Source organism: Larus michahellis, chromosome 1 (assembly GCF_964199755.1).
Source record: "Larus michahellis chromosome 1, bLarMic1.1, whole genome shotgun sequence".
In the NCBI taxonomy this organism is placed as follows: Eukaryota; Metazoa; Chordata; class Aves; order Charadriiformes; family Laridae; genus Larus; species Larus michahellis.
In genome coordinates this window covers 60,133,583-60,159,079 of record NC_133896.1, presented here as the reverse complement: position 1 = coordinate 60,159,079, position 25,497 = coordinate 60,133,583, and the positions used below count along the sequence as shown (strand labels likewise).

Genomic DNA, 25,497 nt, shown 5'->3' with positions numbered 1-25,497 from the left:
GTTAGGATTAAGAATGATGATGTCCTCTCGATGGGATGAAAATGCCACCAAGAGGCTGCTCTGCCACTGTGTGGTGGGGGAGCAGCTGTACCCCCCCCGGGAACCCGGGGCAAGCAGAGGGGCAGCTCTGAGTTACCTACAGCTGGATGGTGGAAGGCAGCAAGTGCGGGCAGCTGAAAGGAGAATGGAGTAAATTTTAAGGTGAACTGTGCTGTTAGCAGCTGGCATGTGAATGTGAGGAAGGAGAGGCTTGTAGATGCTGCAGAAACCCTAATTTCATCACCACGTTATTTCTTTAAAGAACACGGCACCCTGAACAAGGTAAGAAAGCAAATAACATTTTTCTGCCCTGGGAGGCTGCAGTGTCTTGGTGAAGTTTATCTCTAGGATTGTGCTCCACTGTTGACCTCCGCAGACAGACTAGGTCCCAGGAGATACATTCTCACTGGGGTTTCTGCTAGATAGTTGAGTGTATATCTGGGGAGCAAGGTAAGGTACTGTTTGATTAATGGATCAACTGGATGAACTGGATGAACTCCTTGTACCCCACGGATCTGCGTGCATGTTCAGTCTCAAGTGTTTTGAAACTTGTTTTATTCACTTGTGTTTGCTGCCTTTAGGGGTTTTAAGTAATAATTTGTAAGAAATATTGCTGCATACACCAAGTCCCTGAAAAACATAATTATATAGCATAGATCACATCACTTTCTTCCCCTCATCACCCTCCACCTCTGGCCTGTGGACCTGCAGAACTCTTCAAAATGTGTAATTTTCTGTCAGCTTTCAGACACTGGTATTTCGTAGTTGCTGTACTCCAACATATAACTCCAGAGACTTTTACTCACTATCGTAATTTTTTTTAAAAAAGATGATTATGTTACCATACACTCCTTCATGACTTTCATTTAATTAGCTAAAATTTAAGAAGGGTTTCCAAGTTAGTGTAGTATCATGTAAAATGGCTTGGGGCCCTTCTAGGTCAGATAATAATTTCTAATGGATTACTTGCCCTCTTTATTTCCTGTTCTAAAAGTACTGCTTAAGTTGCTATACATGGATCTATTTTTACAACATCTTATTTTTTCCTCACATTACTATGACATGTTCGTGTATATCATAATGTATAGAACACTGTCTTCTTCAGAAACATGTATTTAACTGCACATTGCACCCAAGAACAAAGAGATTCCTTTCATTTTCTCATTCTTAAAATCAAATAGCCAATTTTGTAAGTGCTTTGTAATTCACTGAATGAAATATAAATACTGGGAAAGTACAGATAAGACTATCACTCCATTTCTAGAAAATGCCTTCCACTGAGTATTTGAAACCGTCAGTCAATACCAAACCCCAAACTGCATATTTCTCTTCTTCTGCCTGAATAAACCACACGTAAATACTCTCAGAATGAGGACCTGATAAATTTACTCCTGATAAATAATTTACAGCTCCATATGTGTTTCCTTGCCAACGGTTACTATTTAGCGAAACAAAGAAAAAGTGGGAAGTAAAATTCTGTGCAAGTAGCATAGAAACCACAGTAACATATTCAAAGCTTCAGTATCCGAGAAATAGTGGCAGTGTGCTTAACAGCAAGCATTCAAAGCTCAGCTTAGTCATGAGGTGTAAAAAAAGAGAGCAGAGCGAAAAAGGAAAACAATGCAAAAAGTTATCTCTTGAAGTAACCCAAATTCAAACGCTATTGATAGCAAGAGGTATGAAATACCAACTGCTTCCCAAGCTCGGTCTTGGGAATAAATAGCCTCTTGCTAATAAATAAAGACCCTTTGCGGAAACAGTTGCCAGAGGACAACGAGGGAGCTTGCAGCCACCTACCCACGCCGAGGCAGCCTTGCCCGCTCAGAGGCATGCATTACGGTCTGCAGAGAAGTAACTGAGGAAAGGCTGGAAATACACAAAATACCTACGCTGCAGCTTAAACACAACATGGTTCAGGAAAACGAAGCCTTCTAGAAAAAGATGTCCAAATGATTGGAAGGGATGTGGGGAGTTGCGGCTACCCAAATTTCTTCCACAGCAGTGCCACTTGCTATGGCAGCTGAAATGCATCTGTGGTTCTGAAGGCCCTGGGTCACCTCCATGTTCCCTGTCCCTGCCCCATCCTCCTGCTCTCACCACAGGATGATTAGACTCCCATAAAGGAGACAGGGGAGGGAGCGGAGCCTTACGACAAAGTGCAGCTCCCTGGAGGCTTGAGGAAGTGATTGGTTTTGCATATGAGGACCACAGTGCGGAGATCCAGGCCACCGCAGCTAGCAAATTCCCCAAATTCCTCTTTTCTCTCAAGAATTCTCTGATTAGCTGGGAAGATAGTTTGGCGTGTAATGCGGAAAGAAAGGTCATCCTGCCTGCGGAAGCCTGTTTCGTATACAATGTCCTAGAAAGGCTACTTTTTGTTTTCAGCCCTGCTGAGAACAGCTCGGGCTGCTGCAGCCAGTGTCCCTGTCCGAACAGGAGTGGGAAAGTTCGCTCTAAGACTGGATGTTAACAGCGAAACACCCAAGTATTGCATTGGATGGGCCTTCTGTAAAAGCCTATTTTTAGAAACCACATATTTATGTGCCTTTAATCCACTAGTTGATCCAAGTTAGCTTCTGTCATCAGCGTTACACAGATGGCAGCTACCATATGTTACTTTCCATTTCCATTGCACATCAGCTTAAAATGAAGACAATCTCTCCAGCGTGAAGCACGGAAGGCAGTGCGTGCAGCCCTGTGGCTTTTCAGTGGAGTCAAAATGAAGATCCAGGCTATTTAGATATTTGGCTATGCAGGGAGCTCCTCGATTACTTTGTTAATGAAGCAAAGATGCCCAAGCGTCAGCAGAAACTCTTTGGTGTCCCTCCCTCTGCTTGTTTGCCCATAGATGAGAGCACGCAGCCACCCTCACATCGAGCTACCCAGGGAGGAGCAAAGTTGCAAGTGAAACAGGTTCAGCCACCTGGAAACTCCACTCATCTCTGCATTATTTATCTTTGTGCTACAGCTATTAGGAAAAAAAAGAAGAAGAAGGGAAAAAAGGTCATTCCCATGCTTTCACTGGGGAGAAATGACATGGAAATGACATCACTGACATCACTATCCAAAGTATACGTTAGTGTCTGGAGTTCCAAGGCCATTTCCTAATGAAGCACATGTGCTTTACTAGGTTTATTTTGAAACTCTATTTGCTTATTTTCCAGCCATGATCAAAAGGACATTCAGAGTGTTCTGTAGGAGGCACTTGAACCCTGTAAACCAGAAGAGTTTTTTCCTAGCCCCAGCAGCAGCCAGCAATAATATAATTCGTACAATAAACCCGACTGCACGAAATACTCTGCAGTTTCCTACCAGTATATAGATACTGCTTTGGGAATCATGGACCTTGGGTGGCAGGACAGGGCCTTCTCCCCCAAATTATGCAAAGCTTCATTTAGCGTGTATGACTCGTCACCACTGGTGCTCTTTCCCCAGCCTCCGAAACCCCTGAGCCTCTTGCCAGATGCTGTTGCTTAGCAGCTGTTGCCATAACACTGGCTTTTCTAATACCTTGGATAAAAATTTTACAAAACATGCAAATCCATTCTGAGAAGCTGAGAATAAGAATCCTACCTTAATATTAAAATTGTCATCAAGAAGGATGTTTTCCAATTTTAGGTCCCTGTGGACAACACCGTTCTGAAACAAGGAAGAAAAAAACAGGGGGGAGAACATGAGAAAATATTGGGAAAATTAAAGGTGAGCTGGCAGGGTGGTCTTTGCATCTTCATTTCAGGGCTGATTTCACTGTCATAACACTCACGGCCCAGTGACTAGTGACAGGCGATGTATTAGTCACTTGGTGTGTGGTTAAGGGAAGAATGACTGGAATCTGTCCTCCCACAAAGCCTCTAAAACAGCAGGGGGGCTGGGGGGTGTCTTTTCAGAACTTAATTCCAGCCCGGATCCTGCCCCACTGCGTGAAAGCAATATATTCTTCCCAGGCACCAGAAAACAATATCTGTCAATGACGTTAGTCCTTACAAAAGCCCTCGTTCCTCCAATGTGCAGCCACGTGGATCAGGGGAGTTATAATCCTAAAGGACTGTAAATGTTAGGGATGGAAGCAAACAAGCTGGGTTTAGGTCAGGGCCTTCTTTAAAGAAATTTGGGAAAAAATAACTGCAGAGGGAAGGGCGCTGCAGCTTTTCAGCGCTGCGCAGTGAGGACTTTGAGAACTGCCCTTGTTTATCAGAATTCAAGTGGAGATTAAAGTGTTTAAGAATTGAAACAAAAAATTGTGTTAGCCGTTCAATGCTCTCAGCCTCATGCAAGTTTCGGCTCTATGCAGTTCGTTCGTTAGCAAGGATAAAAGGTCCACGATGAGACCCAGTCACCTACCTTGGGTTTAATTTCTTAAATTGTCATTCTAGTGGGTACCATGATGGATAAAGTCATTAGCAAAGGGTATCTTTCTAGTGCTTCCGCTACATCTGGAAAAGTTAGTTTTGCCTATCCAGAATGAGTACATGCTAAAGCTCATGCATGAACATTCATACCTTTCTCTTGGCTTTTTTCTTTCATATATTTTATCTCCTATTCTAAAGTTGTTCACTTGCATATTCGAATTGAAAACTATAGTTCACTTGAATCCATTAATATTAATGTTGTAGAAGTTCTATGGGATTCCTTTTCCAGTTTATGGTGTTAATTTTATTTTTTTTTTATGTCAGGAGAATTATTTCCAAGGCAAAAATGCAATGTAGGGCTAATGTAAGGGAGTGGCTGCTAACTGCCATAACACAGGAAAACATCCTTAGTCTTTAAAAACAGGCAGTGAACTACTGCAGCACTTTTAATGAAAGTTGTGCTGATATAATCACATGCTGTCATACTTAATAATGAATGCTGTTGCCTCAGACATGCTTTGAAATATATAAGCCACTACTCAGCCTTCAAATAGCATTTTTCAATATCAAATCCTTTGCTCACCTTGTGGCAGTGATGTACAGCAGAGACTATTTGTCGAAAGAAGTGTCTTGTCTCTCTTTCGCTCAATCGCCGCCTCTCACTGATGTAATCATACAACTCTCCTTTACTTGCATACTCCATGATGATCACAATCTTATCTTTATTTTCAAACACTGCACAGGATAAAAGAAAAAAAAAAACACACCACAGTTGATTCAATAAATTTGATAACTGACACTTTAAAGGGTGAAGAAGACTTAGGATAACTGAACACATCCTATGTCATCACTGCAGCCTGGAGAGATGTACTACCAACACCACTGCAAAAAGCAAGCTCCAAAGCCAGTTTTTTCCAGAGGAAAATTACAACATTTCAGACCAAGAGAAGGAAGTTGAGGCTATCTTCACTTTCATATGGCTACATGAAAGAAGGTCTTTGCCTCTATATATGGGGTCACAGGATGGCAAAGTCAACTTGATCCGAATGTGGTAAGGTGGACACTTGTGCCAGCGACATCTGAATGCCAACCCCAGCTCCAACAGGGACTGTCTCTTACCAGTAGTCCTCTTGAAGCCAGAGGACTGAAGGAAACATGACCTATCACATCATTTGGAATGGGTTAATAGAAGGCATAATAAACCCTGTCTTCAATAACTGGCTGATACAGAATTGACATTTGGCTTATAATGACTGTTGGTTGGCTTTCACCTACCATCAAAATCCAACAAGTCAATTGATGCATGCATCCTCTTCCAGCCCAACTATATGCAACAGCATGGTGAGCACGGACACGTGAGCTAGCAGTGGCTGCAACATCTCCAGAGCTGTACAGCTCTTGTCAGTATGGCTCTGCACCCCATCTCATGCACCCAACCCATCCTCAAGCTTACTTATCTCCTGCCTCCTCCACATGTCCCGTTGCATACTGTAGATACGTCCTTTGCCACTTGCGCAGAGCTGGCAGCAATGCCCAACTCTCACGTAAGCAGTGCAAGGAACATTCATCTAATACACGTCACAACTTGACTATTCTTTGGGGCTGAGGGTATTCCGTGCCACATGCTGTCAAGGACTTCACTGGGAGTTGCAGATAACTGAACACTTAATCTAGTAAAGCAGGCTGTGAGTAGTCTCGAATTGCCATAATGCCCTGGCTGCTAAACAGTCTTTCCTTTCTGACACTGAAAATCCTCTGCAACCCACTGGAAACTTCCGGCACCTGCCATAAATAACCACTGCTCCTATTAAAACATGGTGATTTTCCTTCTCTTTTTATCTGTGGCAGCAGCCTGCTGAGGCCAGGTCACACTGGCAGCAAAGCATATGCAAGTTAATGAGGTTGCAGAGGTTATTACAAACGGATCATAGTTTTGTCCAGCCCTTCTGTAATGATGCCTTCCTGTATCTCTTCAGTAAAGCTCAGCTAGTAGTCCTTAGTGTTGTTTAAAAAAAACACAAAACAAAACACAACAACAAAAAAACCCAACCTTCAACATTTGCAGTGAAATGTGAAGCGGCCTCTTCTCACCATGCAGATATTTGCTGCTTTTAGGCTTTGTCTCATGTCCTCTCACACCTTGTCACTCAACTCTACAAGCCAAAGCCTCTGCAGTTCCCTCTAACACCCCTGAACCCCAGCCAAACAGCTCTGATAAAAGGGAGAGCGAACAGCCAGCTGAAATTGGCCGCTCGCTTGTCTGCTGGCCTCACTGTACCCCGAAGCAGAGGCTCCTGCCAGTGATTACATCCTATATGCATCCTCATTAGCAATAAACTTCGGAAACTGGAAGAGCGGTCTCTGGATGGATTATACTTACAGTATCCTCTCCAAGAATGACAGACTGATATTGTCTGGGAAAAACTGAACATGCCCCGTGTCACATAGGGAAGTGCTGCGATGTGTTACTAGTAAAGCAGTAATGCACATACTTGTTTTTCTAAGCTTGGAAAAGCTTGTTAGATACAGGGTTGTTTAGGAAGGCAAAAAGAAATAAGTTTCAGTAAGCTGAAACAAATAACTAAAAATGCTCTTATTTAAGTGACTTGATTAAAAAACCCCAAAAACCACAACACAAAACAAAACAACGCCAACAGCCCCCTGCCCAAAAAACTCAGCTGATTCAATGAGTTCGGGGTTATTATATCATGCACACAGAGGTAAAGTCGCCACGTGGCACCACTCTCAGCGGACTCTCACGCGAGAGCACACTCCGAGCAGTACCAGCCGAGGACCACCCTGACCTCGGGGGACGTTTGCCTCACCAGAGGGGCAGAGATGGGGGCGAAAGGGCCCTCGGCTCTTCCCGCCCCGCTCCCCTACCAGGTGCTCAGTGCTGCTGATGACAATAACAGCAATAACAGCCCCGCTACAATGGAGCATTCTTCCAGACGGTGTTTTAAGTTTTGCTTTCAGCACCCAGTCATGAGAGCTTTCTCAAATCAGCCTTGACATTCTGGAGTTTTAAATTCCAAAATCTAGTTTTTCTGGACTAAAATTTGCCATTTTAATACAAGTTCTGATGCAGACATATTTTCCTGCATTTCTATGGAAAATGAAACAGAAAGCACTTGGTGTGGAGGAATGTGCATTTAAAGGTACTTTCCATTTCAAATTTTCTCTTATACCTTCTAGGAAACTGAGACAATACCTTAAAATTGAACTTAGGAAAGCATAAATCACTGTTCCAAATTTTGAATTTTTGTCACAAAACTGCACTAGAATCAATGAGAATAGAAGCACCCAGTAACTCATATTTGGGTTTCAGTTTACCAGCACACTCAGGTCAAATTGGCACATCTTTTTCTTCACGAGGGAGCATTATGAGAAGGACACTACCCTTGGCCTTAGATGACATTACAGAGGCCACCTCAGCATCATCATAGCTGAGCGATTACAGAATCGAACAGCAATTTATCTCTTCACTGAGGAGCAGGGTGAATGGAGAATCTTTTTAATCTTTTTTTTTTTTTCCAGGGAGGTGGGAGGTACTTTTTTACAACTGCATATTGCAGTTTAGAGCACCTCCATTGTATCAGCTGAATCTCAAGAGAGGGCACGCAGCTATGTTCCTGCGGAGAGGAAACTGAACAGCAGACAAAAATGTCTTAAATGGGAGCTGCCACTGAAGGAATAGGGAGTGGAAAGGCAGGAGGATTTATGTCTACACACACACACAATCTTAAGGAGGAATTTAGTGGTCAAAACAATCAGGCACGTGACAATGTCGTATTCTGGCAAGTTTCAGACTATCAGCCATGTACACCATGAATTTTCACAGCAGCAGTTCGGGTGCCAGGCAGGCTTCATACAGACACTTCTGAATTTCCCTTCTGAGCACAGTATGTAGTTTTATAAACATATGCTCCAAGAAAGCATTGTGGCCAAGGGCTGGGAGAAGACAGAAGGGCATTAATTAAAGGCTGGATTGACTTACTGCAAATATAATGAGGTAATAAATATACTGCCCTGTTAACACCTGGGCCGTAACCTGCGGGCTGATGACGGACGGATTGCCTCCATATAGCTTCTGGGACTGCTTGGTTCACTCTTTGTTTTCGTTGCAGATGATTTATTACCTGCCATCCTACTGCATATTCATTCCGAAACTCACCCCCGCCTAGATGTGTGCCTGAACCCCGGCTGCAGTTACTGACGATGGAGAAACACGGCTTCGGTAGGACACTGCACCCTGCAGCTTGCTACTGATGGGATGGCCGTCTCGTACAAGCCTGCTCCTCAACCCTGACCAAGGTCAAGGGAAGGAGGGAGGTTATGTATAAGAAAGGTGGGGCTGCTCTTGCTTCTTTCAAACCACCGATACTCTGCAAACAGAGCTGGCCAAATAAGATAAGTGGAGAACTGTCAGTATCAACATCCAGATGGGTGATAGCAGGAGAGATGCTCTGTCAGTCACGAACCAAGAGATGGGGGTTGCTTAGATACGAGGCATGAGCTCCATGTATTAGAGGAGACAGCAGCAGGAGAAATGCTTGCTACAAGCTGTGCATCATTGATTTCTGAGCCACTGTGTTTATTTCCACCACTCTGCAAGCTGAGTTACGCTGGGAAAGCTGCAGCAAGACCTCAGAATCTCACCCACAGCAGTCAAGTGGTGCAGGGTAGTGGCTGTGAAACGCCACCACTCCTTTGCAGACAGAGCCGGCAGGATGAAGGATTGACTTCTGAGACGGCTACGCTTCCATCTGGCCACAGGGGAGGAGGGAGGGACAGCCCTGTGAGAGCACATCAGGAATGGGATGTAGCATGGGGTGTGAGAAACAACATGATTGTATCCCCAGGAGATGAGCAACAGTGTTGTATTAATGTACTAAGACATGGGTCATGGCAACATGGAGAAACAGCAATTTCCAGTGGGATACAAGCTTGCCTGGGCTTGGCCTGTTCACCCCAAGAACTGTAGCAGAGGCTAAGGGCAGCACTCTACCCAAGCAGCAATGGGTGCTTAAGATGCAGTTTTCAAAGAAATATTTCTTTCAGCTTTTCTTTAAACTCCCTCCTTAATTCTAACGTGTGTGTTTGTTGGGGGTTTTTTTGTTTTTTTGTTTTTTTCAAAAAAAACCAAAACCCGACAGACAGAAAGTTCTATACTTTTAGGCTGATAATTGAAACCAAATCTGCTGGCTTTAGAGCTCATTGAAGAATATAAATGTGAAACTGGGAAAGAACTTCACTTCTCACTACCAAAGACATATCTGAGACAAAGTACATTTTGTAATATCAACAATCTGTCTCTTTCACAGGCTGTTCTACTATAGCAATAATTCTTGGATATAATCTCTCCACTTATTTATATTTAGAGGCCGTGAAATGATGAACTCAGCTTCTATCTACAGCTTTCCATTTTCTAAATAGCACTGGTTGCGTAGGGACCTCTTGCTGATCAGCACTCTTCTTTTCTTTTCAATCCTACTGCTAAATTCTTCCTTTTAGCCACACCAGGGTCATCACCGCTGAAATTCCATGGGACAAATTTGACACTGGACGAACATACTCACTACCCATCTTAAATGCTCCTGAAGACAGACTTCACCCTAAAAGTGTTGAAAGCCCACATGGGCACGGTTTTGCAAACACCAATCAGAAAGATTTAATAGTACATTGTACACCTCTCTGTTAGGACAGTTCGCTTTGAACTTATTTACTACCAAATTCAAAAAGCAAAAAAAGCAGAACGCTTCTGCCCTTCCTCGGAGCTTACAGGATGCTAAAGTCAGATCAAGTGCCGAGGGGGTTGGATTTCCCCCCCCCTTTAATGGACTACCTCCTTGTGGGTTGATTCCACTTGGTTTACATGTAACCCTGGGGTAAGGATTTTAGTTTGTTAGTTTAAGAGGGGCGGCCAATCTCTTCGCACTGGAACCATTTGAATTCTCCTCATGCCTTTGCTCTCTATCAGAGCAATCTCCTAAATTAGTTCCAGTATGTTGACATTCCTTCCATCTGGTGTCTTTCCATTCAGCGGTATTTTTATTACTCTCCTAACAGCCGCAGACAGAAGTACCTTTCCACTGCTACAAAATGCTCTTTTATTAAAGGTCAGCCAAATCAAAAGAACAAGCGAGTTTGTTTTTAATTTTGGAGATGCAGACTAGAATAACCTTTTCATTCAGAAAAGTCATGTATGACCCAATTACCTCACTTGTGTAATAAGGCACGAATTATTCTTCAAAAAGATACGTGAGTACTGAAAAATGGTTTTTTACCTCAGAAATTCAGCCTGATGTGTCTTCTACGTTCTTGACTGCTTTGAAAGCTTTACAGCCCCTTGGCGTGTCTTTTATTTATTTTTTTTTTATATTATTATTATTATTTTATGACTGTTTTTTTAATAGCGCATACAGCAGACATGAAAATACCCAATGTAGAAAACCACTTGTATGCATATGCATAAATTTATGCATATGCTTAATTATAATTGAAGATAGCGAGATATGAAGTATGTGTTTTAAAGCTAAGCTTGTGTTAAATTGTTTCCCTGAATTATGGCCTTATTCAGCCGAACTGCATCTCTTCTTAAATTAAAGGAATGTAGTTAAGATCCTGCAAGAATCATTTGAAATCAGACAACATGCTAGAATTCACTCCCCAGTGAGGAGATTAAATCAGAACGACAACCATTATCCTTGCCAGGGCTGTTTCTCTGAGAATGAGACTGAGGATACGCAGATTTTGATGCACCTTTAAAAAGGAAGGAAAAATGAGAGCTGCTAATTCAGCCACAATAACATGTTACACTAATTGCCTTTTGTTTCAGCAAAGAACACAAGAGCTAGTTCCCTTTTTTTTAATTATGATTACAAACTACTGCAGAGCTTCAGACAAGCAAATATTTACATTGTAGTGGGAGGACTGTGTAAATGGGACAACAGAAATAACTGACTGTTGCTTGCAATCATTTTGACATATGAATTGAACCTGCCAGTGATCTCACACATTCGAGATCATGTCATGTCTGACAAAGTGCTGTTTAGGCAATCACCACGAATGACAGGAAATTCATAAAGGTGGGGTACAGTAATGAAAGAGTTAAGTTTGTTTATACTTGTTTCACTACTATCACCAGACTCTCCAAATATTACTTTATGTTCTTGGACGTTATCAACCGAAAACAATGGGAATAAAGCACTCAAAGGTCAAAAGCTTACATAATTAGAGGAAACCAATTAGAAATGTGGCTAAACAGTGTCACTGCTGAAGTACTTTATCTTGGCTAAATAAATAAAAAAAAAACATTCCAGCTTTCCAACTTTCATCATTCTTGATTAAAGCCCAGTTGTCCACGTGATGTTTTATGGGACTTTTGACTTTTTCAGGTGTTTCGCACACAGAAGAGCTGAAGTCATTAGGCACCAAAGTTTGTTTTCATTACATCTGAAAAGCAGGAGATAGCAGAGGTTGGGACAGAGGCTGGGACTGCCTCCCCAGCACCGTCACCCTGAGACACATAACTCCAAGTCCTATGAGGAGAGGCTGAGGGAGCTGGGCATGTTTAGCTTGGAGAAGAGGAGGCCGAGGGGAGACCTCATTGCCCTCTACAACTACCTGAAAGGAGGTTGTAGAGAGGTGGGTGCTGGCCTCTTCTCCCAGGTGAATAATGACAGGACCAGAGGAAATGGTCCCCCCCTGCGGCAGGGGAGGTTTAGATTAGATATTAGGAAGAATTACTTTACTGAAAGAGTGGTCAGGCACTGGAACAGCCTGCCCAGGGAGGTGGTGGAGTCACCATCCCTAGAGGTGTTTAAGAAACATCTAGATGTGGCACTTCAGGGCATGCTCTAGTGGCAGAGATTGTAGGGGGGGGTTTTGTGTGTGTATGGTTGGACTTGATGATCTCAAAGGTCCTTTCCAACCATGAAGATTCTATGATTCTATGAACTTCGTTCTGCCTGTGCACAAACCCCCAGGAGGTACGAGCTGCCACCTCAGTCCCCGGCTCCCTGACCCATCCAAGGGTGGCCACCGCAGCCGATGGCCGGGGACACTTGCCTGAGCTGGCACTGCTGGGTGGGACGCAGTTTGTCAGCAATGGCTCACATCCACTCACCTTGCCAGATGCCACCCAGGCAGATTTTTGGCAAGGCAGCTGCTTTTGCTGAGGATGTGGTGGCTTGACTGACACAACTCAAGGAGTCTTGCATTGGAGACAGGCCCACATGTGCCTAAAACACCGAGCCTGCATTTACTTTTTGTTGCATGCAGTCTGGCACAAAGTGTGAGATTGAACATGTATTTGGCAAGTAAGATGAGTATCGTGAAATACTATGCCGCCACCGTTACACAACGTTAGATCTTCCGTTGCCTTTGGGATTTGGAAGTACAAAAGAGCTGAACCAGTTTCCTGATTAACCAAAGCATGCAACCTAACTCAACTCATTGTGGACTGGTTGATACATGACAGAGAACCTCTGTGCTTTTTCTTAAGAGTACGAAAAATGCAGCCTTAAAAAAAAAAAAAAGTAAGAAGTCCCTCTTACAGGGGAAATCCATTTTTTGTGCCGTGTTGCTGTGAAGGGTCCAGCACTGTTCTAAGCCTCCTGGCCCAGGTCCAGCAAAGCACTTCAGCACATGCTTTCCTTCAGTTACTCGGTCATATTAACACCATCGTGTTCCATGGGCACCAAATTGTGATCCTAATATTTATGCATTCTTCAGGGAAAATCTTCTTTAAACTATTTCTACGAACATGTTAGCTAATAATCTGTTCATTTTTAAGTGCATTTTGCAAATGGGCAGGCTTTTCCGTGTGGTTATGCTGACCAAGGACAACTCTTCCAGCACAGAAACATTCACATAGGCACTGGATTTCACACTACAAAGACTCAAGAACTCACTCCTGAATGTACCAAGCGTAACTTCACTCTCATGATTGGTCCAACACGTGTTTAAATGTTTGCAGAATCAGGCCTGATGCTCTTTCCCTGGTTTAACTTTTATTAAGTATTGCCAGATGGGATAAATTTTGCACTCAGGCTACCCCTGGAAAAATATGTTAGCTCTCAAAGGCTTTATTATCAAATCCTGGAGTTTTCAAGGCAAAAAAGAAATGGGGTAGGGGAAGGTGGGGTGGAGGGGAGACAGACAGATGAATGGACAGAGGCATTATTCTATAAATTAAAATTTATGTGCTGAAATCAGAACACTGCTAGCAAAGCCAGCTTCATTTATCCAGTCCCTTTCAAGGAGTTTAAAGTCACTTGAAAGAGCACTTCCCTCGCAGCCGCGCTCAACAGATTGCCAATTACAGCCCTGCTGAGAGGATGGAATTTCTTTGGAGTCACAATTGTACGTCTGCCCTCGCGCTAACAGGCAAGGTACGTGCCTTTTGATTAGGTTACAAAAAAATCTCTCTAAGCTGGAAAGCTTTGTTTCCGCACATCTGAATTTGCTCAGTATCAAAAAAAAAAAAAAAAAAAGAGATAAGCTTGTGTTTACATCAAGTTGATAAATTCAGAGGTTAATTGCTTTTAAGCAGGCAGGTCAAAAGGATACCTAAACAAGGATCCTACTTAAGGAAAACACGTGTTTGTAAATGCAATACAAAGAGCTTTCAAAGATATTAGGGGAAGATACAGCATTGTCCACACTAGGTAGATCTGTGCAACCCAGCACCTACAGAAAGTGTTGTCTAGATGTACTGTGGCAGTCTGAAAACCTACAGTAAAAATTAGTGAGAGACGAGAAAAATATCTGTGGAGTGGGTTCCGTTTCAAAGTTAAGCATCTGATCTAAGTTAGTCAGCTAGACTCCATCTACAGCCAACAGGAGCCTCCAGTATGTCATTTATCCCACCTATCTGAAAAAATATCTCCCAGGAGGGAGCAAACCGCCCCGTGTAGATGCTGATCTCTCTTGACTAGAGAGGGAAACTAGACTTCTAGTGTACACCAACTGCCTACATGTTGGATGGCTTAAATTTGGTGAGATTAAGCCCATCCCTGAGGATGGAATAACTTCAATGTTCTGTGTCAGATGATAGCAATACTATCGCTCTTTATGCATCACTCAAGAGGAACAGCCATGTGTTTAAAATCCAACTTCAAGAGGATACAAATACTTCAGTCCTAGATGTGGTCCCTTAACTTCACCACGAGTATACTTCAGCTTAAAGTGAAGCACACGCTTAAGGATCCCTGAGCTCACATCCTGATCTCTGGGCAGTACGTAACCGCTCCTCTGGATTCAGCTGTGCGACCACATGTCTTCCCAGTGCTACAATATCTGAGTTACAGTGCTGGCAGCTAAAGGCCAAATACCGACTCTGACTGCTTGGAAAGGCTGGGCAGGCTGTATAGCTGCTATAGCTCTGCCCTGCGTAACTCCTTCCACTGGACTACAGTCCAACCAAGAAGCTGACTTCCACTGCCCATCCTTCAGGCCAGGAATTAAACATAAGAAGCCATGAAAGCCTGCTCTGCTTTCTAGTAAAAGAAAAGGAAACAAACCAGTAACAGAACAGAAAACTTCCCAGAAATGACAGAAAAAACTGCCCCCAGGTTTGCCGCTGCAAAGCGCTGCTGCTGGCTGAGGGACCAAAGGAGGACCACAACATCACCTGCTGCAGGCGCTCGCCCACTTGCGGACAGGAAGAACCCTCCATTGTGGAGCTCAACTGGCTCTGCTGCAGAAGCACCGCTCCTCCCTCCGTGGGGCCAGAGGGGAAAGTTTTGCTCCCACGGGACTTTATTGTCTGCTTCTTAAAAATGCTGTAATCTTTCTAACTTTTACAAATGTTTTAACTCAGTAAAAACTATTTAAAGTAAGGACGAGAAGGGCAATTGGTCAAAGGACCGCAACATGCTTAATCTTTTTTCTTTCTGAGTTCCCGTCCAGATTTGAAATAACTTTTGTTCCATTTGCAACCCACATGCTGACACAGCATCCCTCCCCTTTTCTGTTCCCAGATCCTGTTATGAGTTTATTCAATAAAAAGACAGATATTCATCTCTTTTCAAGTACAAGAACATGCTTTTGAATAACTCAATATGCGATACTGTAACAGTACTCCAAGCCAGCTCGTTTTAATCAGTCGTATCAACTCTCAGAGCAGAGCTGCCATATACATATCATCACCTTGCGCATTTACCTCATGGGTATGTAAATACGTAGGGCTAAATTCAGGCTGCCTGTTCTGCACATAGGGGAAGAGGTGATGCCCGGAGACAAGGCTGCCCAACCCAGGTCCCTCCAAACCTCTGGAACCCACAACCCAGGTCCACCATGCAGCTGCCCTCCTCATGGCCCTCTCTGCCAGTGTCTTTTAGCACGTACCCGGCCCAACTTGAGGAAGGAAGGAAGGAGGAGGAGATTTTACTACAGAGTGACACTCTATAAATATATAAACAAACAAACAGGCAGATCAGGGAGGAAGGCTCCTGGCTTCCTGCTCCTTGCTGTAGGACCAGGGAGCAGTTCCCGGAGGCAGGAATTAGAAGCTATGTCCCAGGAAGAAAGGAGGTAGAGGGGGAAGACAGGATGAGGAAACAGGAACGATAAGCCAGAGACCAGACTGACAGGAAAGCGTGCAGAGGTGGATAGGAAGCGGATGCTGAGATGCAGGGTAAAAAAGCAGCGATGACAGAACCAGCAAGACTAACTGGCAGGTAAGGGAGGACCAAAGGCCTAGAGCAGACGAGACAGGTCTTGTGCAGTTCAGCGAAAATAAAGCATACAAGGACTGGTTTAGAGGCTGGCGACATAAGTGGACACCAGGCTGGAGTGTGAGTGAGGGAGAAATTAAACTGAACTGTCCAATGGGAGCAAGGAGATGAAGTGATACATGCAACAGTTTCCCACCTGCTGTGGACACAGCACATAAGTCACACGTGAAGAAGCTCCTCCAGGCAAAGGGTTATGCATCTGTGAAACACCGGTGGTTCGGAGGGAAGGTAGTGCTCAAAACAGGCCCTTTGGTAAGGGATGGGTTACACTAGGACTAAAGAGTTTGTCTGGTGCACGATCTCAAGAAACATGAACATCAGGTCTACAGGAATGCAACAGAGCAGTCAGGAAGGAGAATCGCATTCACTAACCTTCATATATGGTGATGATATGAGGGTGGCTGAGGGATGACATGATCTCAATCTCCCGTCTGATGTGAACCATATCTTGTTCATCCTTAATTTTGTCCTTACGAATGGATTTTATTGCAACCTATAAATTCAGGAAATCAAGCATTATTCTTGGAACTGAACAGATGCATATAATCCATTAAGGAGAGTTCAAAAAATAAATACAGATGTTAGATGCTGTCAGAATGTGGAATGACCAAAACAAAGCTTTAAAATACAAACCTCCATGCCCCAGCGCCTTCATTTTATAGCAATAAATACACTCTCATTACAGTAATGGGTGACATGAAGTTTTAGGGTCTTCAGGTCTTAGGACTTCACTGAGGGGGAACACAGCATCTTTTGGAAGGATCTCTGTGTTAGCCTAAGTACTGCCACCTGAGGCAAACGGCAAAACTCCCAAAAGATTTTGAAGGGAAGTACATTTGCTTAGACATGATTGCATCTGACAATTTCAAACAGAAGATTTGGAGACAATTTCTCTGAAATAACGTTGAGATCTCTGACGGAACAGAGGCAGGGAATCCAGGATGCCAATTACAAAGTTATATTTGTCCATGTTAAAACACCGAGGATCACATTAACACCGGTTGCTCCATGGTTCTCTAAAGCAGGCAAACTGCTCAAGAGCTCAAGTTACGACTTTTTTAAAAATCAGAAGCAATAAATCTTTGAAATTCACATCTAAACTCGTCCTCATATAAACCCAAGGCTTTCAGGTCCTACACAGCACTTATGCAATCACTGCAAAACCATATCCTTCCTGCATCCTTCCTCAATCAGCAACCTTTTTTTCAAGCACATCGTGTGACTGGGTATCTTTCCAAAAGGCAGGGTGGGAACAGAGGAAGTGATAGCTGAACTTGCAATATAAATTCAAATTATAATTTGTGAGTGTGTGTATGTGTGTTGCCTGTGAAAAAAGGGCTTATCTGAACAACGCCATAAATAATTGCAGAGGTCAGCTCATGCCCTGTGAGAAACGCACAAGCCAACAATGGAGAGAAGGTGGTGGGAGAGGGAAGGTGAGGGCATTGTGCATACTGAATGGCAGCACAGCCTTTATTATACTCAATATTTACCCTGCTTTATTTTTGTAAGCCAGAGTTCAAGGAATAAATTACCAGCTAGTTTAAAATCAACAATACGTCTTTGAAAAACATCACTGACCTGCTGAGATGACCACCCTTTTATGGGCAAACAAAACTTTTGTCATTCTATGCAGCCAACTACTGTGGACCTCTCCTGAGAAAACATTTGTAAATCTGTGATTTATGTGATTTTCCTAGTTCCTTCAGAAAAAAACAATTTCACTGCCTACTCCAGTAATTGCAAGTGGCATGACCGGTACTGTTTTCATTATATGATGTAGCATCGAGGATATTGAAGAAAGAAGGGAAAAACTTACAATATTATAAAATTGAAATGTACATAAACAGGAGCTAGTTTAAAGGATCAGGTTTCCTACAAAGCCTTCAACTCTGAAAAGCAACATTGTTCAAAAAAGCATTAAGCACATGCCCCATCCCCTCGAATTCCCAAAGACTTCAGCACACGCTTAAAATTAAGCTCATACTCAAGTGCTATCTACTTTGGGACAGCAGAGCAAAAAGTAGAACCCAAGGGACAAACCGATTTGCATGTCAAAACCAAAACCATTCTCTTCTTCCTCTTGACCCAGACATTTGGTATAAGGTTTTAAAATTAACAACATAACCATGGTCTTATCTACATGGCACGTATTTCTAGAAAAGGTAATACAACAGATTTTAATTGAATGAGTGATCAAGATAATCTCCAAGTAATTCTAGAGATGGAGAGGGCAACTAACACTAAAGATGAGTTTGGATTTTTCCCCCTTTCCATGTTTGCACTGCGACAGGCTGCAAATGCAAATACACCCTGTATACAAGAAGGATGTGGGTGGCTCTTGGAGCAGCATGTGCATTCCTGCAAGAAATAAATATAGACATGGGTAAAAACACATTTTTTATTAAAAGACAGCCTTGTACTTGGCTCTGAGGAAGAATTTAAGAACGGTTTCATTGTCAAATATACAACGGGGAGCAAATTCTTCACCATTCATGGCTGGTAAAGTAATAACGGCACCCCAGAGGGCATGCCAATCTCCTACTAACTTGTCTCTGTGCTTCACAGACAGGACTTTTGTAAGTCTACACATAATTACTGCAAATGGCCTCCGTGGAATAATTGCACATGTGAAAACATATATTTTTAGATTCAAAAATGCAAATGTGATTGAACAGCATGGCAGCACTCTGTAAATATATGTTTGGATTAATCTTCAAATGCAAACAGATGTGTTGCCCAGAAACATATTTTTCAACAGGACAAGAGAGTTTACAGTCTCACAACCCATGCCGAAAAGTGATTAAGGCACCTAGGCGCCTTAATTTATAAAGGCTATGCCTAAAAGTTTAACCAAATTTTGAAGATGGTACTTAAGCTCTCCTGAAAACATCATTCCCAGTTGCAGGGGTGAAATTCAGCATCCCAGCCGAAGTACTTGGGATTTTGTCAGTGACATCCAGGTTGCAAGATCTCATCCCAACATAAGGAGAGAAGGCATGCCAAACACACCTCTTGGCTTTTAAAATTCAAGACTTTCTCTTCCTTCCCTCAGCTACTTCAGATCACAGTGACCAGCATTCAGAAACAGGGACAGATGCTTGGAAGGTGTGAACTATCTTAACTCTGGTGGTGTCAATGGACCCTGCTAAGCATCCGCCTGCCCACGCTCAGACCGTACCCTGCAATCCTGACAAACAGCAAGAGCACTGAGGGGAGGCAATGCCCCTTAGCCAGGGCACAGCATGTTACCAGGACACGCACTCCACGTTGGAGCAAGGCTTCAGACGCTTGCATGTACAAACAAAATAACATCACCGTCTATCTACATAGCAAACGAGGATGCTCAAAGCACGGTGCAGCCATTTATTGATTAAACCTTGGGAGGCAAGTAGTGAAACAGGACTATTCATCCGCTTTTAGGAGATGAGGAAATCGAAACGGAAAGCCGATGTGACTCCTAAAGGAATCGAGGACAGTAGCATCTCAGAAATTGCTGCCTGCACCTCCCTCCCAAACTGTGCAACACATCACAGGCCTGCCTTGCTCAACGAACCATCCCATTACTGAAGGCTGATTTCTGACACCTTTGCCCACGTTCAATTGCTCTTTTTCTCCTCAAAGAGAGCCTCAGGGAAGTGAAAGGTTTGAATGCATCTCAATAAATACTTTTTATCCCATGCTACCTGCCTGGTGGCCTACAAGATTCCCAAGAGGACAGGCTCTGCATCTCAAAGCCTTGCCGGTGACCTTGTATAAAAGGCCAAACAGCGAGCAATCCCTGTCAGCGAGTCACTGACAGAGGTGGCATCCCAAAAGAGGATTAGCGGAGCAGCAGGACAGCATTCGCTCCAGCTCTTCCCCTCTAAGTAAGGGACTTCTGCCTGCCAAGCGTCTTTCACCTGCGCCAGTCTGCTCAGACCGTGTCAGCAAGGGTACATGGGCTTAAGTCTACTGATGTGAAAAAACCAACACAAACAAGAAAGCAGTCTAGTATCTTTGTATCTTTTTTAGTATTTCATGGAAATGTTATGAGTCATGGTCACATTTAGGTATTTATTATATGTTTCATTTTTTTTTCATCTCTCTGAGCAAAATAAGATCGCTAGCCTGTATGTTATGGTTTCAGGCTGTAAAACAAGTCTCTCTTCTAGATATTCTAAAATATCAATAATGGAATTTCTTTCACGAAATGTATTTTACTCAGAAATACGTTCCAGAAAATACATTTTCAAACTGCGCTTATGCTTTTAACACCAGACAGAGCTGGCTCCGTTTTTTAAAACGCCATGGGCAGGACTGCTGCCAGATGCGGTACATGATGAACCTGAATAACTTAAGCCTAATAAGAAATAATCTCAATTGAGAAATACCTTATGAAAGAACTTGTTTGTTCATTCTTTAGGTCCTTTTCTTTCTTGCTTGCCTGCTCACTTTCCTTGCTTTCTCTGAAAGCAACAGCTCCACTGTGTGCAACATCAAAATTTATTAAGGGTCACAGCCTATGAATCAAGAGTGGAGCAAACGCAACATGCTTTTTTATATCAGCTACATTAACTACTCCAAATATTCCAGCTCAAGATCTGCAGAGAAAGTGCTGCTAGTCCCTTTGGTACGCTCAGAACATTGTATTTATACCTCTACCACACTTTCTCAATATATTTTACTGGTTTTAAGACTTAGATAATTTAATTATAGTATTTTTAGTAACTTTACTAGTGGAGGAATTTGTATTTTTCCTAGCTTCTTGTCTTAATGAGAATTTCAGATAACTCCAAGACCTTGCACTCAGACAGAGTAACATATCAGATTCTTAATAATGAAATCTAAAGCCTCTCACCCCAACAAAACAGGTTCAGGTTCACCCAGAGCCCCTATAGACACAGTATCCAATCTGGCAAAACACTTTAGCACATGCCTAACTTCACACATGTGAGCCGTCCGTTGGCTTTTGTGGGATAGCTCACACATGTAAAGTTAAATACATGCATAAGCACCAAGGTCACGGCTCAAAACTAGGCTATGCGATGGTCCCTCCGGGGATTGATACTGGCTGTATGCACCAGTTAACATCCTCGGTACCTCTTCTGCAGCTCTGATGACAACATGGTCCCACATACAGGGTTGGGGAGGGAGAAAGCAGCACCAAAGATGGTCTGAAACCACCTCCACCTGCACTGCCAGTTCTGGTACCAGCCTCTGCTCAGAAGCAGGTAGGGAAAATACCCTCTCCAAAATGTATGGCACAGGGGAGAGAAAGTGAGGGTTGCGAATCTCTAATACTGCCAGGCATTTCCAAATGTCTTTGCACAAGCACAGCCCCTGCTCCACCGCTGCTCTGCCTTCCAGAAGCAGATAGGAAAAGAGGGAGCCCAGCTTTTGGCTTCCCATCCCTCCATGAGTCAGCTTGCAGTGTTTGCTGGGCAGGAAGCATGGAGAAATATGCTGATCTCTTCAAGGCTGCAATAAATTACCTGTCTCCATTTGCTGGAAAGAGGATATATACTCACTCTGTGAACTGGTGTAGAGAGATTATTTCTTTTCCAACACACTTCATGCTTCTTTGCTTTTGTTTGGTACAAATAACTTGAGTTGAACTATAAATACTTCAAAAAGATGACGATTGCAAAGGTTTCTGCACATTCAGTCCCGTCTGTAAGAGAAATGTGTCTCCTGCTTTACGAGCTTTTCGGCTGCTGGGCAGAGCAAAACGAGTGGAATTTTCTTTTTACAGAGGCAGATCAAGGCCATGGCGTACAGAAAAATATCTGAAAGTTTAAACATCTGGCAAAGGGCATGGCAGACAGTAGGTGCCCACTTCCATATCAAATCTCCGCGTCTGCTGAGTCACTGCTGGCATCATCATTCATGGGATGAGCAACAAAGCTCTATTTTCATCAAAGCGTAAAGCTGTTTCTCTTGATTTCAGGCAGGCAGTTCATGTGTTTGTCTTAAGCTAACGAACCTATGTTTGCCTCATTTCCAGCTGCGATGTGTGAATATAAACAAAGGTAGAATTAGCCAAAGCACCAAAAGGCGCAGATTTTTACATCAGTTAATGCTGTAACCGAGGCTGACCACCTGAATGACACAAACCACTGAGCCTTCCCCAGCAATTTCTGCATGCAGTACATTCAGTCCCATTGAAAACAGTCTTCCACTCCTTATTATCTATCGAGGCTATTTTTAGGACCATGGCGAGATATGAACAAACTGCTTTTTTTCCACCATGGGGGCTGTGACTTTTAAGCTGGTTCCAGCACTTGTGCATACCACCCGTGCTTGAGCAAATTCCAATGGGCTCTTGCAATGCTATTGTGGACAGCCGGGAAAATGACATCAGGACGGAGAGTGCAGGTCCCCGAGGAAGGGAAACCAGCTTGCTGCCACCAGCAGATATGTTAGAAATGCAGCTTATGGAAAATTAGTAAAAATTATTTTCTTTGGGTGAAGAGGGAGGGTTAAATACCCATAAGCCTTTCCCTCCTGAAAGCTGGGAGCTGAGGCCACCCCCACCCAGCAATAGGAAGTGGGTGAGCCCAGCCGGTTTCACAGCTCTGCTTCCTTTCTTTGAGACTCCGAGGTGGGAAGTGCAACGCACCAAGTGCCAACAGGGGTGGGGAGGTAAAGAATAGGTGGATCAACCGGCGGCAGGGAGGGGGGAGAGAAAGGGAGAGCAAAGGATGTTTAGGGGTGGGGAGAGAAAAGGCACATTGTTCTTTCTCCAACTCCATGGAGCTGAGCAAGAAAGAATAAAGTCTGGCACCACATTATGTTTTTCCAGGGGAGTCTCTGCCTATGGCTCTTGGCCCAGACGTCACCAACACAAGAGGAAGAGAAACAAAGCTATGAAATTGGGTGGTCCCTGAGGTTCCTGCAATCAAATGATAAGGAGGTGGACGCTGATAGTGGAGTTGCATTGAAATGGCACTTCCAGAGGTTGCACAAAGGAGAGAGAGGAAAGGCAGGGAATGGGCTGAATAACTGTTTAACTGGCCTCTGGACCTTCCAGGTTGGAAGAAGGAGCCATGGACAGATATCCCTACAGGGAAGCCAAGCATCCAGAGGGTTCTACAAAGGTATCCTCATTCTTCTTGTAAGCCTCTTCCCACATGATTATTTCTTTGCTGTGTCTATTTGCTGGAAAAAAACTCTCTGGAAACTCCAATCCAAGGCCAAACACAGTAATCAACAGCATCATGCAAAATGTGCAATTCTAAGAACAAGCTTATGCACAGTCATAGAAAACACTTCATGCACTCACTGAAAAGTTGGACAAAAGGCCACTGTGAATTGAAGTAAAATTAGTGCCTGGCGGTGATATATTTTGCTAACACATCACCAAGAGCTCTCTCTTTCGGAGAAAGAGTAAGGTCGACACAATGCCATTGTTTTGGAGACTGTTAACTTTTCAGATCCTAAAAGCCAGATCATCTCCATGGTGATACTGCTTGGGAGACAAGCATGCAACAAAATCCTTATTAATTATTTATCATCGGCCCAACTCTGTTGTTAGATAGGTTGGCAAACTATGCAGTAATCAGGGGAGTTGCTCAAAGCCGTAACTGGTGCCATCTGCACCCAGTGAAACTCTGCTGATTTAAATCTCGGGGCTTCTGCCCATTACTCTGTTCCATTGCATGTTTGTTTGTGTCATGGATGTTACCAGAGACAAAACGCTGTTATTGCTGTTGCGAGTCAGCAGCTGCACACATAAAGGGCGAGGATGCACGTGCCACGATGCACCTTTCAGTTCATTTGCTTATAAGAGGAAAGGGTATTTTTTACAGCTGCCTCACTCTGCGTGGCATTGCAAACATCTGCGCCTCTCTGCTTCATTGCTCTCTTCCCAATGTATCACCTAAAAAAGATTATACTTCTAAAAAACAAAGTTGATTTACTGCCACTCTATCACTCTCTGCGTGTAGAGAAACTCACTCTTGCACTAAGCCACTAGAAGCCCCAAGTCAGTGTGATAAATATTAAATCAAAATATTACTTGCATAAGATGACACACAATGTGTCAGTGCCTCTTGGAGAACCAGAGTGTGATTACCTCAGGTTTAATTTTCTATTCTGGTTCTGCTGAACATAGTTGCTGTTATCATATCATAAATAATGATTCATCAAGTGAAGAAGAATTAACTAATCACAAAAACTAAGCAAGGGGGTAGTTCCGCCTTTATTCACAGAGAAAAATGCCTGTGGAACCAAGTTTTAATAAGCAGTAGAAGGCACCAGATGAACACATTTACGCTGTACGTATCCAAAGTGGGTGCCAGGAGGAACACGTACTACACCCTTCCTCCACTTCTTTCCTCACCCCCACATACGGTGCCTGTTAACAGGATCTGTGAGCGCATTTCCTGAGTAACTACTGCCTTACTGGAAAATTTACATCCCTTCATTGTTTGGTACCCACTAACCTCAGCTATGTATATGAAGTCTGGCGTATTTATACCATGCATCCTCTGATAAGTTTACCTGACAGATCTTTCTTCATTTAACACTGAGAATCCTGGCCTCGAGTCATCCTTACTACCAGACGGATCTTACAGCTCTGTATTAAGCATTTCAGGACTGATTTACCACTAGGAATTTAAAAAAAAACCATCTAGTTTAGCATAGATCTGTTTTCCAGCAGCATCTAAAAACACAAGTTAGCAACCTGGTTATTGGTTCCTCATTGTGAGGCAGTGAAATGTTGAAAACAGGGAGAAGGAGGGACAGCTGCAGAATTCAGAAATGGACATTTCACTGATAGATGTCATAAATCTACCAAAATAACTTCTCCCTTCCCAAAACGAAAGTTTTTCATACAGCATTACTGAAGTTCCAAGTCATCGTACTGTTCAGTTTTAGAAAAAAGATCCTACAAGTAACCACCATCCCTAGCAATAACGAAGCGTTTCCCATAATGCTGCCTCAAGTTGCCCCTTCTCTCCCTTCCCCACTGTCCCAGTAGCATGTTACCGCAAATCTGCAGCCCCTTCAATCCTCCCTGCTCCACAGTGAAATGAATTTGCCCTGGTAGCAGCAGAGGTTGCAAACAATTTGCTGAAAAGCAGAGATCTGATCAGTCAAATTTATTAAAGATGTTTGCAGCCGTGGCTGCCAGGACTGGAGCCCATGGCCAGCATCCTGGGAGAGTCCCTGTCACGCGGAGACTTCACCTTCCTGGAGCAAAGAGTGGGACTGCTTACATTTTTCCTAATTCACTTCTAAATGTAACTCTATAGCCTTCTGAATATCCAAACACGCAATATCTAATGCTTTAAAATGTTCATAACTCAGTCTGCAAAAAAACAGGGTTATGATCTAATTCCGAAGGACTAAAGTAAAGAGAAAAAAAAAAAAAAGGCCAAGTT

At 43.3% G+C, this 25,497-nt stretch overlaps 1 protein-coding gene across 1 annotated transcript in view; it reads right to left on the bottom strand.

Annotated features, from left to right (window-relative positions):
- The window catches only part of NUAK1 (NUAK family kinase 1), a 50,401-nt gene that overhangs the window by 9,151 nt on the left and 15,753 nt on the right, over positions 1 to 25,497 (bottom strand). The window contains exons 2-4 of the mRNA XM_074581026.1: positions 16,502 to 16,622; positions 4,972 to 5,123; positions 3,613 to 3,678 (exon numbers count right to left, since the gene is read on the bottom strand). Coding sequence (XP_074437127.1) covers positions 3,613 to 3,678; positions 4,972 to 5,123; positions 16,502 to 16,622 — 339 coding nt within the window. The remainder of the gene's footprint in view (positions 1 to 3,612; positions 3,679 to 4,971; positions 5,124 to 16,501; positions 16,623 to 25,497) is intronic.